At 38.1% G+C, this 16,604-nt stretch overlaps 1 protein-coding gene across 1 annotated transcript in view; it reads left to right on the top strand.

The window, feature by feature from the left end:
* Window positions 1-16,604, top strand: part of ADAMTS9 (ADAM metallopeptidase with thrombospondin type 1 motif 9) — a 527,878-nt gene that overhangs the window by 243,084 nt on the left and 268,190 nt on the right. Inside the window, exons 23-24 of the mRNA XM_053721004.1 lie at window positions 7,484-7,648; window positions 14,257-14,376. Coding sequence (XP_053576979.1) covers window positions 7,484-7,648; window positions 14,257-14,376 — 285 coding nt within the window. The remainder of the gene's footprint in view (window positions 1-7,483; window positions 7,649-14,256; window positions 14,377-16,604) is intronic.

Here is a 16,604-nt window from a genome sequence, read left to right as displayed (position 1 = left end):
CTGAGATTGTGGATTTTTCATGAGCTGTAAGCCATAATCATCACAATTATGACAAATCACGGCTTGAACTACCTTGCTTTGCATGTAATGAGTCTATCTCATATATTAGTTTCACCTTTTAAGTTGCATTAGTGAAATAAATTAACTTTTGCACAATATTCAAATTTTTCGAGTTTCACCTGTACCTGAGTGGAGTGAATAGCCTATGCGTATGCTTTTACTGCAATTCTCTACCAATCCGGATTCAGCTTTCCAGGACTGACAGCCATCCCTGACAGCGGATTTGCAGTTTGTGAGAGACTTCTCCTTTTACTCCAGTCCCGATGTGGTAAGATCTCATCAGCTAGTCTGAGGTATAGAGGTGTAAACTGCTTAATTATCTTTGATTTTACTTTGAAAGATTTTGAGTAATTGTCCCTATTTTTTCTTAAAGTGACATAACGGTTCATTTTATTTTTCTAAACTATTGGGAACATTTTCAGCTATGGACACTGACCAAGCTTCTGTTTCTCTGGACAATTGTCTGTTATGTTTAGAGGCCCAAATTGTTTTGCCTATGCAATTTTGTTCCTCATGTTTAGCTAAGACTCTTTGGTTGCCGTCAACTGTAAAAAGTCTTCTAAACTTAATAGAGTTTATGATTCTCCCTCTTCTGAGGATGTTTTTCCTGTTCCAGACAACATGTCTGAAATCATAGCTCAGGAATTGGGATAAGCCAGGGGTTTCTTTTTCCCCTTCCCCTGTCTTTAAAAAGATGTTTCCTCTTGCTGACTCCATTGGGGACTCATGGCGCACGGTGCCTAAAGTAGAAGGAGCTATCTCTACTCTAGCTAAAAGAGCTACCATTCCTATATAGGATAGTTGTTCTTTTAAGTATCCCATGGATAAGAAACTAGAGGCTTACTTAAAAAAGATGTACATCTATCAGGGTTTACAGTGGCAACCTGCGGCAAGTATTGCTACGGCTGCGGGTGCAGGTTCTTACTGGTGTGATGCACTGTCTGATCTGATATCAGAGGAGGCTATGATTGAGGAGATCCAAGATAGGATCAAGGCTCTTAAATTGGCCAATATGCCAACATGCAGGTAATTAGCCTGGGAACTAAGATCTCTAGCTTCACTGTTCTAGCTCGTAGAGCTCTCTGGTTAAAATCTTGGTTGGCTGATGTATCTTCAAAGGCCAAGCTTTTGGCTTTACCTTATAAAGGTAAGACCCTATTCGGTCCTGGTCTGGCAGAAATCATTTCAGAGATTACGGGTGAAAAGGGATCTGTCCTTCCTCAGGGCAAGAAGAATAGACCTAAGGGTCGACAGACTTCTAATTTTCGTTCCTTTCACAACTTTAAGGGACAGAAGTCTTACTCCTCTTCTTCCAAACCAGAGCAATCCAGGTTCTCTTGGAAGTCCAACCAGCCTTGGAATAAGGGAAAACAAAACCAAAAGCCTTCCACATTTTTGAATACGCTTGGTATCCCAGGGTTACAAAATAGGATTTAAGTCTTGCCCTCCAAGGGGCAGATTTCTCCTATCAAAACTATCCTCAAACTAGGTAAAAAGTTATGCCTTCTTTACATTGCGTAGAGGACTTATCCTCCCTGGGAGTTATTGTACCAGTCCTTCTAGAGCAGAGCTTTCCAAACTTTTCATGTTGGCAACACACTTTTTAGACCTACATCATTTCGCGACACAGTAATTCAGTTGTAAAAGCAAACAGGAGGTTAAACTAACTTGTTTTAAGAGATACGGACAGATACATAAATGACATATTAACAAAATGTATTTATGTATTTACAAGTAACAGTATGTATGTGCAAGAATTAAAAAAAAGTTTAATAACACCAATAGCTACTTACTATTTTAATGGGCTGTATGAGGTTGATGGGATGAACACAGTTCCTGAATATTTGGTGGACTAATAGCATTTTTAAGTTTCCACTTCCTATCCATATATGAAGAGCAGGAGCAGCAATGCATTATTGGGAGTTAGCTGCAAAAAAAAAACTGACTTCAGCTCATCATTTAAGCTGCCGCCCTCAGAGCTCTGTGTGTCCGACTGACTACTGCCCACGCTGCAAACACACTGCTATCCCTCTCACTGACTACACATGCAGTCACAAGCCGATTGAGGAGACTACACATGCAGTCAGGAGCCAATTTTCCCACCAAAGCAGCCAATGGGAATAGTTTCAGTTCCCGCTGAGCTATGCCAATCAGTTAAGATGATCTGTGACCCACTAGGTATCAATCACGTGTCAACCAGGCGGAAAGTCAGAAACCAAATAAAAAAAAAAAAATGTTTAATTAAAAAAAATGTGTGCTGAAGCAGGGACACACCTACACACTGCTGCCAACACACTAGTGTGTCACGACACACAGTTTGGAAAGCACTGTTCTAGAGGAACAAGGTCAAGGATTTTATGCAAATCTATTTGTGGTTCCCAAAAAGCACAACTTTTTTCCGTCCAATCCTAGACTTAAAGTGCCTCAACAAATTCCTCAGGGTTCCGTTCTTTAAAATGGAAACTATTCGTTCCATTCTTCCATTGCTTCAGGAAGGTCAGTTCATGACAACTGTAGACCTGAAGGACGCGTATTTATCCATTCACAAGGATCATTACCAGTTTCTAAGGTTTGTCTTTCTGGACAAGCATTTCCAGTTTGTTGCACTTCCATTTGGTCTTGCCATGGCTCCCAGAAAATTCATAAATGTTCTGGTGGCTCTATTGGCAGTGATCAGATCCCAGGGTATTGCTGTGGTGCCTTATCTAGACGACATCTTGGTTCAGGCGTCTTTTCAACTAGCAAAATCTCATACAGAGATGTTGTTGTCTTTTCTACGTTCCCACGGGTGGAAAGTGAATCTGGAAAAGAGTTCTCTAGTTCCAGCTATAAGGGTGTGTTTCCTTGGGTCAATCATAGATTCCCTGTCCATGAAGATTTTCCTGCCTTTCTCTCTAGTCTGCTATTCATCCATTAGTGGCCCAATGCATGTGTGAGGCTCGTGGGATACTCCTCTATCAGAATGAACTCGGCCAGTAGTCTTGTTATCCCGGCATCGAGCCGGAAAGATAGGGAATATCCCAGAGCAGAGAATATCAGGAAAACGAGGAGCATGGCACTCACCACAGGCAGGACAGCACAAGGCAAATAGGCAGACAGGATACAGCAACAGAAAAGCAGACCAGCAATTCAGGGGTTAACCAGGTAGCGTAGTAAGACCGGCAAGGTTCAGTAACAAGTTTCAGTCCAGCAGATTAGGGGTTAACCAGGTAGCGTATTAAGACAGGCAAGGTTCAGTAACAAGTTTCAGTCCATCAGGTTAGGGGATAACCAATTAACGTAGTGAGACAGGCAGGGTTCAGTAACAAGTATCAGTCCAGCAAATGATCTGTCACTCCCAGGGGTACACGAAATAGCACCTATACTTCGGCAGTGACAGGTCGCTTGCTGCCTGTTTAAATACCCTTGGAGGCGCCAAGAGACCGTCCGGCATCAGGAGAGTGTGCCGATGACATCAGCGCCGCATGCACACTGAGCCGACACAGCCCTAGGCAAAGAGCATGGAGAGGACACCACGCCCCTAGCAACGGTGCGGCGTGACAGCATGGAGGTGATTGGTCTGATGGTGGCTTCCATGGACATAATTCCCTTTGCTCGGTTTCACCTGAGACCACTGCAGCTTTGCATGCTCAGTCAATGGAATGGAGACCATTCAGATTTATCGCAGAGGATAAATCTAGATCCCCTAACAAGAGACTCTCTCGTGGCAGATTTCACAGGACCATCCGTCTTGGGGCACTTGCTTTCCGAGACCTTCTTGGGTAATTGTGACTACGGACGCCAGCCTGTTAGGCTGGGGAGCTGATTGGAATATTCTAAAAGCTCAGGGCCTGTGGTCTCGAGAAGAGTCTTCTATTCCCATAAACATCTTGGAGTTGAGAGCATTCTTCAATGTCTTGACAGCATGGCCTCAATTATCTTTAGTCCAGTTTATCAGATTCCAGTCCAACAACATTACCTCAGTGGTTTACATTAATCACCAGGGGGGAACTCGGAGTTCATTGGCCATGAAAGAGGTGACTCGCATTCTGCAGTGGGTGGAAGCTCATGATTGGCTATTATTTGCCATCCACATTCCAGGAGTGGACAATTGGGCGGCGTATTTTCTGAGCAGACAGACTTTTCATTCCAGAGAGTGGGCTCTTTATCTGGAAGTGTTCTCAAGGAAAACCCTCAGGTGGGGGGTTCCGGAGTTGGATCTGATGGCGTCTCGTCAAAATGCCAAGCTTCCAAAGTACGGATCAAGAGATCCTCAGGCCGCTCTTATAGATGCTCTGGATGTTCCTTGGGATTTCAGTCTAGCATACCTATTTCCTCTGTTTGCTCTCATTCCACGAGTCATTGCTCATATCAAACAGGAGAGAGCGTCTGTGATTCTAATAGCTCCTGCTTGCCCTTCCTGGATTTGGTTCGCGGAGTGAAGATGTCATCTTTTCCACCTTGGAGGTTACCTCTGAGGAATGACCTTCTAATTCAGGGTCCATTCCTCCATCCAAATCTAGATTATCTAAAGCTGACTGCTTAGAGATTGAACACCTAGTCCTGTCTAGACGTGGTTTATCTGAAGCAGTCATTGATACTAACCTGTTACTCGCAAGATTTACCATAAGGTATGGCGTAAATACCTTCATTGGTGCAAATCTAAGGGTTTCTCCTTGAGCCGGGTGAAGATTCTCCAAATGTAGTCTTTTCTTCAGGATGGCCTGGAGAAAGGTTTATCAGTCAGTACTCTGAAGGGTCAGATTTATGCACTGTCTATTCGTTTGCACAAACTTTTAGCAGAGTTGCCGGTTGTTCAAGCTTTTGTTCAGGCCCTGGTCAGAATCAGGATGTGTTTAAACCTGTTGCTCCTCCTTGGTGCCTTAATCTAAATCTCAAAGTTTTGCAGCAGGCTCCGTTTGAGCCGATGCATGTTGTTAAAATTAAATTGTTATCTTGAAAAGTTTTGTTTCTTCTTGCTATTTCTTCTGCTCGCAGAGTATCTGAGCTTTCGGCTCTGCAGTGTGATTTCCTGTACCTTATTTTTCATGCAGATAAGGCGGTCCGTCGTACTAAATTGGGTTTTCTTCCTAAGGTTGTGTCGGATCGAAACATTAATCAGGAAATTGTTGTTCCTTCTTTTTGACCTAATCCTTCTTCTAATAAGGAACATCTTTTACATAGCCTGGATGTTGTGCATGCTCTAAAATTTTACCTACAAGCTACTAAAGTTTTTCGGCAATCCTCTGTCCTGTTTGTTGTTTTCTCTGGAAAGTGTAAGGGTCAGAAGGCCACTTCTACTACTCTTTCCCTCTGGTTAAGAAGTGTTATTCGTTTTGCTTATGAGACAGCTGGACAGCAGCCTCCTGAGAGAATTACGGCTCATTCCACTAGGGCTGTCTCCTCATCTTGGGCTTTCAAAAATGAAGCTTCTGTGGAACAGATTTGCAAGGCGACAACATGGTCCTCTTTGCATACTTTTTCCAAATTCTACTAATTTTATACTTTTGCCTCGACTGAGGCCTCTTTTGGGAGAAAAGTTCTTCAAGCGGCGGTGCTTTCTGTTTAGGACTTCTTCCTTGTTCTCCCTCCCTTTTCTTTCTGTGTCCTTTAGCTTGGGTATTGGTTCCCACTAGTAATTGGAATGACATTGTGGACTCTCCGTGCCGTGCTATAGGAAAGAAAACAAAATTCATGCTTACCTGATAAATTTCTTTCTTTCCAGGGATGGAGAGTCCGCGACCCCGCCTTCTTTTTAAATTATAATTCGGCAGGTTTTTTTAGTAAACCTCAGGCACCTCTATACTCTTGTGTTTCTTCTTTTTCCATTTTCCTTCGGCTGAATGACTGGGGATTATGGGTAAGGGAAGTTACACTTAACAGCTTTGCTGGGGTGCTTTTTGCCTCCTCCTGCTGGTTGAATATCCCACTAGTAATTGGAGTGACGTATTGGACTCTCCATGCCCGAAAAGAAAGACATTTATCAGGTAAGCATAAATTTAGTTTTTACGTGCAATGAAGAATTATCTTTTATTTCAAAACTGAACTACAGGACATTTTCTTTTTTAAGTGAGCTAAAAGAGACAGATTTCTGTGTGGTTGTAGCCCATATAGTAGCTACTAAAAATATTTGTTAAACTCAAAAATTCACAAGAACCCACAGGTATGCATTGGGGTACATTTCTGTATTATCACTGTAGATACTTACCTCTATACTAAGGAGTGCTTCCCAATGCCAAGGACATGAACGGAGTGTCACACAAGAGAAGAAGGGTGTTCTTTTTCACACTTTAGAGACAAACGATCGCTTTTGAGCATCACTTGAATTGCAATAAAGTTTATTTAAACAATAGACATCACTGCCACATAAATCTCTCTCCCCACTCTCTTTCCCTCTTCCCCCCTCTTTCTTGCTCCACATCTCTCTCTCTCCCCCTCTGTCTCTTTCCCCCCCCCCCTCCATACAGACAAAATAAAGAACATAAGGACTGTCTTTTATTTCAATAAGAACTTATAATATTTTTGTCTACTATTATCTAATTGGAGTTGTGGTGACAATCCCATTTGCTTTGAATACATTTTATTGCTATTCTAACAGTAAGGAGGGTTTATAAAATCATTGTTGTCTATGTAACATGTCTTACTAACGACACTTTATTCATAAGAAATAAAGGGCAAAATAAAAAAAATAGAGCAAATTGCAGCTTTGTTTTTATTAAACATATTTACACTTTGAGCTTTTTATCTCCTTAAAGGGACATACAAGTGGAAAAATACAATATTCTAATATGTTAAAGAATTTTACTAAAGCTTGCACATGCACTTCTGGGAGCTAATTGAACACATATTTTGATCCAATCATGATAGACATATGTGTGTAGCTACTAATCACCAGCTAGCTCACAGTAGTGAGTTGCTGTTCCTGAACCTAGGCATGCTCTTTAACACAGGATACCTAAAGAGTTTATTGATGCTCCTTCAAAAAAGGATACCAAACGAATGAAGGAAATGTCATAATAGAAAAAAATTTTGTAAAGTTGTTTAAAATTGTATGTTCTAGCTGAATCATAAAAGAAAATGTTGCGTTTCTTTAAATTGCATGCTGTATCTGAACTGTGGAAGTTTCATTTTGCTTTTGATATCCTTTTATTAATGAGGATGTGTCTTGGATTTATGCTGCCCAAGGCCTATTGTATTGAGCTGTCCCTTTGAACTCTTTGTTCCATCTCCTCTTTTCCCTTTTCTCTCTCTGATTGGTCACTTTCTGGTCACAGTCACAATCGGATGTGGCGTTTTCAGTGGAAGAACCTGTCAAAATAAATGTATTTCTGCATAAAAACAAATCAAAGTCCTGGGTGATTTGCTGCCCTTCAAATTTGCCTCTCTAGGTGTTGGTCCTGTTGAATTAACCACATCTTTATTTTTACATTTTGTTTTATTGCAGTGCCTGGTAACTTGTGGAAAAGGACATAAACATCGTCAGACCTGGTGTCAGTTTGGAGAAGAACGATTAAACGATAGATTTTGTGATGCAGAGTCTAAGCCCGTTTCTGTTCAAGGGTGTCAGCAGCAGGAATGTGCGTCGTGGCAAGTCGGGCCTTGGGGACAGGTACACTATTACTTCTCATTTGGCCACTTATAGTTCAGCGACACTTTAGCAAGGGTCAGGATAACTTCTGGTGTCACAGCTACAGCTGACAATGTCACAGAATGTTATGACTGAGGATGAATTGATCACACACAGCCATCCGTTCAGTTCATTAGTAGGGATGGGCGAATGTTTCTCAACGTTCGAAAAATGAAACAAATTTTAACACATTTGCTTGTTCATATCGAATTTTGAATGTTTATACAACATTCTAACATTCGTTTAATGTAATAGTATTTCTAATGCTTTCTTTAAATGTAATATTCAATTCGAATTATGCAATATTTGTATTTGATCAATTCAAATCTATATTTTTGTAATAGTATTTCTAATGCTTTCTTTAAATGTAACATTCGAATTGATAAATTTGTTTCCATTATGTATCAATTTACTATATTCCCTTCCACATAAACAATTGAACTTCTGAATAGTATTTGTTAAAGCGAATGTTACATTCGAAATTTCAAATGTAGACATTCATTCTAATTATGAACATTCGAAATTGAAAGTGGCATTTGAGAACTGTAAATAGCATTCGATTACAGAATTTTTAAGAATATTCGTTCTTATCAACATTCGATTATGTAAATCAATTTCTACAATAACATTCGTTCTAACATTCGAATTAGAATATAAACACATTCGCCCATCCCTACTCATTAGTTGAGCAGTATACATGCTCTGTTAGAAGCAACATTGTTTGAATGAATAAAACCACCAGTATTAGGTACACATTATCATGATCTAAATCTTAAATAACTCCCCCCGGCGTGAGCACATTGTTATCTATATGGCTCACATGAACTATCAGTCTCCTGTTGTGTAAAGCGAATACAAAAGCATGTGATAAGAGGCTGTCGATAGAGCCTTTGAAACAGGCAGAAATTTTGAGGTTTAAATATTATAAAGAATATTAATCTAACAATGTTGGTTGTGCAAAACTGGGGAATGGGTAGTAAAGACATTATCTATCTTTTTAAACAATAACAATTTTTGTGTAGACTGTCCCTTTAATGTTTCATAGGTTTTTAAAATATGTTTTCTCTGGATATTAACAGGCTTTTGGGAAACCAAAAATAATTTAAAAGACTTAAAACTCAAAATTAAATTCAGAAATTCAACAATGTAATTTGCTTCTTTTATCAAATTTACTTTGTTCTTTGGTATCCTTTGTTGAGGAACACGCCTACAGAGGGTGCATGTGTTTCGTTGTTGCAAGTACTGCTACCATCTAGTCCTCATAGATTGTGTTACAAACATCCGGATGCAGCTGCTGCTGCCAAAAAAAGTGATCCAGACATGTGTACGCCCTTAAACCTACCTAGGTTTGATTTTCAACAAAGGATACTAAGAGAAGTAAATGTTAGAATATATGCAAATTGCATGTGTTATCTGACTTATGAAAGTTTTTAGTTTTATGTCCCTTTAATAATCAATATTAATTTACCAATTTGAATGTAATGCCCTTTTATCCCTGTTTCTTGGTGCATAAACTCTTTTTATTTTTAAATATTTAAATATTTTTAGTGAAATATGCACCATTTATATCAAACTTGTTTTTTTTAATAGTATTTTCATTTATTTATTGTTATATTACCTCAAATATTCCTTGTTATCACAAAGGCACATACAAATAAATGAGGGGTATCACATGAGTTTTACCTTCAATGTCTGTGTTTTTGTTGCACATTTTTGTATAATATTAACTTTACTGTAAATATGCTCTATCGAAGAAAGGGGTATGCTGTATAAATCAGACTTCATGTCTCGTTGATTTAACTCTTCATTTAAAATGTTTTTAGTTAAATATTCACTATGTCAATTTTTACATTGTTTTTGTTATATGTTTTTATTTTACTTTAATAAATCCCTTGGTATCTCACAGGCTTATAAAAATTAAATCAGGGGTATCACATGAGATTCAGTAGTACGCCAAGCGTGTCCCTAAGCAAGACAGCCTAGCTTTAAGGAAGTCAAACATGATTGAGCATAAATTCCAAGCACAGGTTTGAGCTAAATAAAGTTTCAAGGTTTTAAAATAGAAAATAGGCACATACTGGGTTTGCAAAAAAAAAAAAATCATATTTATTTATACATATCTCTAAAAATCAACTGGGTCAACGAGGACACTAAAATTCCATACTGATTAAAGTCAGCTGTTAGTGATTGTTAGCGTGAAGCAGAACATATCAAGTTAATTAGCAGCAGCTCGGTCCTAATTATGAGTTCAGATCCTTGGCTACTCAATCTGTGGCAGATCTCCGTGGTAACCAAGGGGTTAACGGTTGCGCTGAACAAAGCGTGAAAGCTAATTTCTTGAGATTGTGAGACCATCTGAGGATTTGTACTTAAATTCGAAGGCAGCCAATGAAGCATGAAGCATGATCAACCAGTAAGGCAGCTTATTGACCTAGTTTTTAAACACATTCTAGCGAAAAGAAACTGATATATTTTTCATAATGCTTTGGTAAGTGCATCGTTATGTTTTTTTTATCCTTAAAGGGACAGTCAAGTATAAATTAAACTTTCATTATTCAGATAGGACTTTTAATTTTAATTGACTTTCCAATTTACTTTTATCATCAAATTTGCTTTTTTCTCTTGGTATTCTTAGTTTAAACTAAACATAGGTAGGCTCATATGCTAATTTCTAAGCCTTTGAGGGCTGCCTCTAATCACATGCTTTTTAAATCTCTTTTCAACACAAAGAGACATAAAGTACACGTGGGCTATATAGATAACACTGTGTTCAGGCACAGAAAGTTATTTAATATCTAGCACAATACAATGCTAAATTTAAGACAATAGATAGTAAACAGCCACAGTCATGTGATCAGGGGGCTGGAAGAAGGTTTCTAGATACAAGGTAATCACAGAGGTAAAAAGTGTATTAATATAACTGTGTTGGTTATGCAAAACTGGGGAATGGGTAATAAAGGGATTATCTATCTTTTAAAACAATAATAATTCTATGGTTGACTGTCCCTTTAAATGGGTTGTTCCAGTGCTTTAAAACATTGATACTAATTGCTAGAATGTAACAACGGGTTACTGTATGAGTGGTCCAAAAAAATCAAGAATTTTTGGACATGCCCCAAAAGTACTGCCCGTTTGAGGAACTGCAAAATAACCTTTTTCAATTTAAATATTTCATTTAGCTGTCTTATTCAGGTACAGTTTCACTTCATAAAAAGTGTCCAAGACCTTATAATGGCTGATTAACTTTATTTTAAGGTTAGGGGTTGTATTGCGGTACAACAATAAAGATAGGATTTCAGCACACAAAATGTATGCTGTCATTTTTTTTATATATTAGATTTGTTTTATTTGTTCAATGTGTCATTATATCTGTTGTAAATACTATATATAGCCACTTGAAGGAGGGTTTTCTGGGGTTTGGGAAATGCATTTATATTTGTTTAGTATAGTGATGGGCACCCAGTATTATAATTAATACTTCTTAAAGGATCTCATGTGATTCCAATCTTTAGTCTGGTTCAAAGTGTTTTACCCTTTATATTAAAACAAAAAGTTTAGTCCACATTGTGTGTGTGTGTGGGAGGGAGTAGATTACGCAGAGAAATTTGTTTAGTGATGGATTTAAAGGTGTAAAATGCAGGGACTTTGTTTTCAGGTGGGAAATGGTGACCCTCGGTGCCTGTTATATGTCTGTTTAAAGCGGTGATGTCAGAGGCTGGTGAGGCAGTGGCTAGTAGATGCCTTCATTCTTTAGATATCCTTTGTTGAAGAATCACATGAGGTATCTATGTGCAGCCACCAATCAGCAGCTACTGAGCATATTTAGATATGATTTTCAACAAAGGATATCAAAAGAATGAAGAAAATTAGATATTAGATGTAAATTGGAAAGTTATTTAAAATTGCATGCTCTTTCTAAATCATGAAAGAAAACATATGGGTTTCATGTCCCTTTAAATAGTGTCTTGGAAAACTGGTCAACTTAGTAAACATCTGATTTTAGTCTAAATGATTGTAACAGAAACTCTTGCCAGATAACAAAATGCTTGCTCTGATTATGAGATCTAGAAATACAGGCCCATTAAAATATGTTTAAAACATACTTTTTACTTTAATGCTGCAAATTATGCTTATAGATTCCTTCATTATTCAGTAAATATAAAAATGTCTTGATCCAGTGGCGGCTGGTGAAATTTAAAGATGGTGGGGCGCTTGACCCCACCCCTTTAAATAAAGCCACATCCTCAGATGGCACCACCAATTCATTAATTAAATAAATAAATAAAAGGTAGACAGAAACACAGAAAAGCACTCAGGGGGAGAAGGATAGAGAGACGGGGAGAGGGAGAGAGAGACAGGGGGAGAGAGAGAGACACACACAGAGTGTTAGAGAGAGAGAAAGAGAGAGAGAGAGAAACAATCACACACAGAGGGTTAGAGAGACACATAAGGGATGAGAGAGTTAGAGGGGGAGGAAGAGAGAGAGAAAGAGACCATGGGAAAGAACGACATAAGGAGAGAGACAGAGGGAGTGGGAGAGACAGGGAGAAAGATGGATAGAGAGAGAGGTGGATAGAGAGAGAGAAAGACAGATGGATATAGAAAGAGAGATGTATATAGAGAGAGAGAGGGAGAGAGACACGCAAGGGGGGGGGGGGGAGAGGGACCACTGAAAGGGGGGAGTCACCACTGAATTTGTAAGTAATATTTTAAGTGACTATCAAATATTAATAGTATACAATCTATTTTAAATATCTGAAACAGAACAGCACATATGAATGGGAGCATTAATAAATTATTATTTGTTGTCCAACATACACCTAAGGAATCACTGGTTTAAATAAAATACTATAGCTACATGAGACAGAGGGGAGAGAGAGAGAGAGGAGAGAGAGACAGAGGGGAGAGAGAGAGAGACGGATAGAGAAAGAGAGATGGATAGAGAGAGAGAGAGGGAGAGAGACACATAAGTGGGGAGAGAGGGAACACTGAAATGGGGGAGGCACCACTGAATGTTTTAGTAATATTTTAAGTGACTATCAAATGCTAATAGTCTACAATCGATTTTAAATATCTGAAACAGAACAGTAAATATGAATGGGAGCATTAATAAATTATTATTTGTTGTCTACATCAGGTTTGTCCAACATACACCTAAGGAATCACTGGTTTAAATTAAATTCTATAGCTACAGGAGCCATGGAGAATATTTTCTATAACTCATTCTAAACTTACCATGCTTTCGGTCTAGCATACTCTGGTCAAATAACAACTCATCCATACAAACAGCATAAGAAAGAGAAAGCAGAAAGAGAGTGAGACTATAAACTAGTGTGCAGTACAGAGGCAAGCTGCTAAGGTAACATTAATAAGTCAGTAAGAGAGTTAGACTATATACTAGTGTGCAGTACAGAGGTTATATACTAGTGTGCAGTACAGAGAGGCAAGCTGCTAAGGTAGTGAGTGTAAAGTTTGAGTAAACAAAATACAAAAACTGCTGTAAAAGAGTAAAAAAAAAAAAAAACACTAAACCACATTCATTAAATTATAATTTTCACTAACAGAATCCCTTTCAGCAAAATCTAAGGTTGCAGCACTTCAATAAAATGTGGTTAAAACACTGCTCACTGCATCTCTTCCTGCTCTGTAAGGAAGTGACAGTGGCACATTCCACTGCACTTGGAGTGGAAGTACTGAACTCTCTTTTTCATTGAAGCAAAGCTGGCAGCTGCACAGGGCAGCAACAAAATAAATGAAAGTAGCTTTTTTCCGTTTTTGTTTTGTTTTATATGATTTAACATCCAGCCCCAACCCTAAGTTCCCCTGACTGATCCCTCTCACTGGAATGGGTCAGCCCAAAAGAGGCCTGCCTCAAATAAGCACTTATGGGCCATGCAATGATCTTAACTACTTTCATCCAGTAGGTGGCGCAGCATGTTGTGTAATGGAGGGCAGTAGCCGGCAGACCTGATTGTGCCTCTCCATTGCACAACATGTAGCTGTGAAAAAAAATGCTGTGGAAAAAAAATTGCAATATTTTTTTTAATTTTTTTTTAAAGCCAATAAAAATATATATTTTGCCCATATGAGAGGTGAAGCCCTGCCTCACCTGCCTCTAGTGACTGCATGTCACTGGTTTAAAGGGACATTGTAAACTAGAGTTTTCTTTGCATAAAGGTTTAGTAGAGGATCCATTTATATAGCCCATCTGGGAGTGTTTTTATAACAATGTATAGTTTTGCTTATTTTTAAATAACAGTGTGCTAATTTTCAGACTCCTAACCAAGCCCCAAAGTTTTAGATGTATATTGATGTATACAGACTTGAGACTGCTTCTGTTTGTATAATGGGTCTTTTCATATGCGGGGGGGGGGTCTGCTCTTAGCCCCTTTCATTGGATGTCCCAGCCTAACCCATTAACAGTGATAAATTGGGAGCTTCTAAGTAAGTTTTTAAAAGGTTTTATACTGGATTTTTAGATCAGTATCTGTGCATATTTTTCTGTATAGTAGTGTCTATTACATGCAGTTATATACAAATTGGTGTATACTGTCCCTTTAACTTTTATTTATGTTTATTTGCAATTCTAGTGTACAGCAACATGTGGTTCAGGATACCAGATGCGGGCAGTGAAATGTGTTGTAGGATCTTACATGGCAATGGTTGATGACAATGAATGTAATGCAGCAACCCGACCTACAGATGCACAAGTAAGTACTGGTATTTCCCATCATATAAACCCTGGTCTACCATCCCATTTAGATGCTTAAAGGGACATAATACTCATATGCTAAATCACTTGAAACTGATGCAGTATAACTGTAAAAAGCTGACAGGAAAATATCACCTGAGCATCTCTATGTAAAAAAGGAAGATATTTTACCTCACAATTTCCTCAGCTCACCAGAGTAAGTTCTGTGTAAAAAGTTACACTTCAGCTGCTGTCCAGATGCAGGTAAAAAAAGAAAAGAAAAAGAAATGAACTGCAGCCAATCATCATCAGCAGTGCTGAGGTCATGAACTCTTTTACTGTGATCTCATGAGATTTCACTTAACTCTCATGAGATTTCATAGTAAACTTCCTTAAACTAAATAGGGAAATAACATGAGTGTGCACGAGGCTCACTCCCTTGCCTGTCCCGGGACAGACATACTGATTTGCTTTTTAAAGTCCTTTGCAATGGGGTTTGAATACTTAGGACATTTTGAGGTAAAATATCTTTCTTTTTTACATAGAGATGTTCAGGTGATATTTTCTAGTCAGCTTTTTACAGATATGCTGCATCACTTTCAAGTGTTTCAGCATTTGGGTATCATGGCCCTTTAATGATATACACCCAACCTTCTAGATCCTACTAAAAATTCTAACAAAAAACAGCTCCAAGAAGTAACCTATTGATACCCACTGTTACTGGACTTATGTCCCACCCATGCAATATCATTGGCTAGAGCATTACTGGCCACAATCTGACATGTACTGTTAAAGGGACAGTTAACTCAAAAACTTTCTCTCCTTCAATGATCCATTTTACCTGCTGCAGCGTATTCAATTGTTTACAAATATATCCTTATCTTTTATATTGGCATTTGAAATAGCTAATTTACCCTGAAGTATCCCTACCTATACTGAAAATGTATATACCTAGGTATATGCTATTGACAAACTATGTAAAAACAGACAGCAGAAGAAATTACACTCACAGTGCTAGGTGGAAGAGATAAAGCTCTAAAATGTTAATTTTAAATTATTATTTTTAAGAATTGTACAGAGACAGAGATAAGAAAGGGGAGTGATAAGATACAGAGGTCTGATTTCTTTGCAAGCTTAAACTACTTTGATGGGATGTGGTTTAAAAAAAACAAATCAGCTATTTCATTTGCAATAAGAAACATAAATGAGCAATTTCTCATACAATTTATATGCAGTTGATATAACAATTCATTGAAATCATATTCAGGGAAAAACAATTTTAAAGTTATCTGTCCCTTTAAGGAATTTTGTGACTTTGGGGGTTTCACCCACTTTCACTGCTTTTTCTTCTCTATTTCTCTTCTCTATTAACCCTTTCGTTGTTAAGCTTTTTTCACCACAGTGCTGAGCCAATTTTGAGCTTTTTTTGCTGCCTACATTTAAACTCTATTGCAAGTCAAATTTCAAATTATATATATACATTTTTTTCACAGGCCCAGCAGATTCAGAATTTACCATTATTATATTTATAATTCATGGCATGTGAGATAGCTGCTGCAAAACTGTAAAAAAAATCCAACAAAATATATATTTTTACTTAGATTTTAGTAAATAATATTGAAAATAGCCCAGTGACAATTGCTGTTACTGTGATCACCTCACTAAATTGTCATCAAGGGTAGCCACATGTAAAATAGGGGTACATACAGGCTTTTGGGGGGGTTCTAATATAGATTAGAGATGCCCCATTGTTTAGAACAGAAATAAAAACACTTTTTATCTTGCAAGGTGTTTACTGTTACCACAGTGATCACCTGACCATACAGACAAAAATCATATATATATATATTAAATTTAATAGAGCTTGTCTACTAGATAATAAACTTTATTATAGGTCTCTAGACATAACACATTTTTTTTTATTATTGTGATATATAACATCCTATTCCAAAACAAATCCCCATGTGTTGTGTTTGAGCTTTAATTTTTAATATCCTTTTTGTAGTACCTTGCAATTGTCTTTCACGGTTGTAGCTGCTAAGGGAGCTGAGATTAAGGGATTTAAAGAACCTTCCCCAATTCCAGCTCCCATGCAGCTACACTAAGATTCCTGGTTCTGCCCCTTTTGTGTACCCATGTGGTGATGTCACCAGCATTCCCATGAAGCCTGGGAGTGCCGCCCACTAGGCCACCAATGATCCTCGGCCTGAAGTACGGGGGATCATAGAAAAAAGTGTTTGGTGATCC

Source organism: Bombina bombina, chromosome 7, assembly GCF_027579735.1.
Source record: "Bombina bombina isolate aBomBom1 chromosome 7, aBomBom1.pri, whole genome shotgun sequence".
NCBI lineage: Eukaryota > Metazoa > Chordata > Amphibia > Anura > Bombinatoridae > Bombina > Bombina bombina.
The sequence above is the reverse complement of the archived record's forward strand: the minus strand, read 5'-3'. Positions and strand labels throughout refer to the sequence as shown.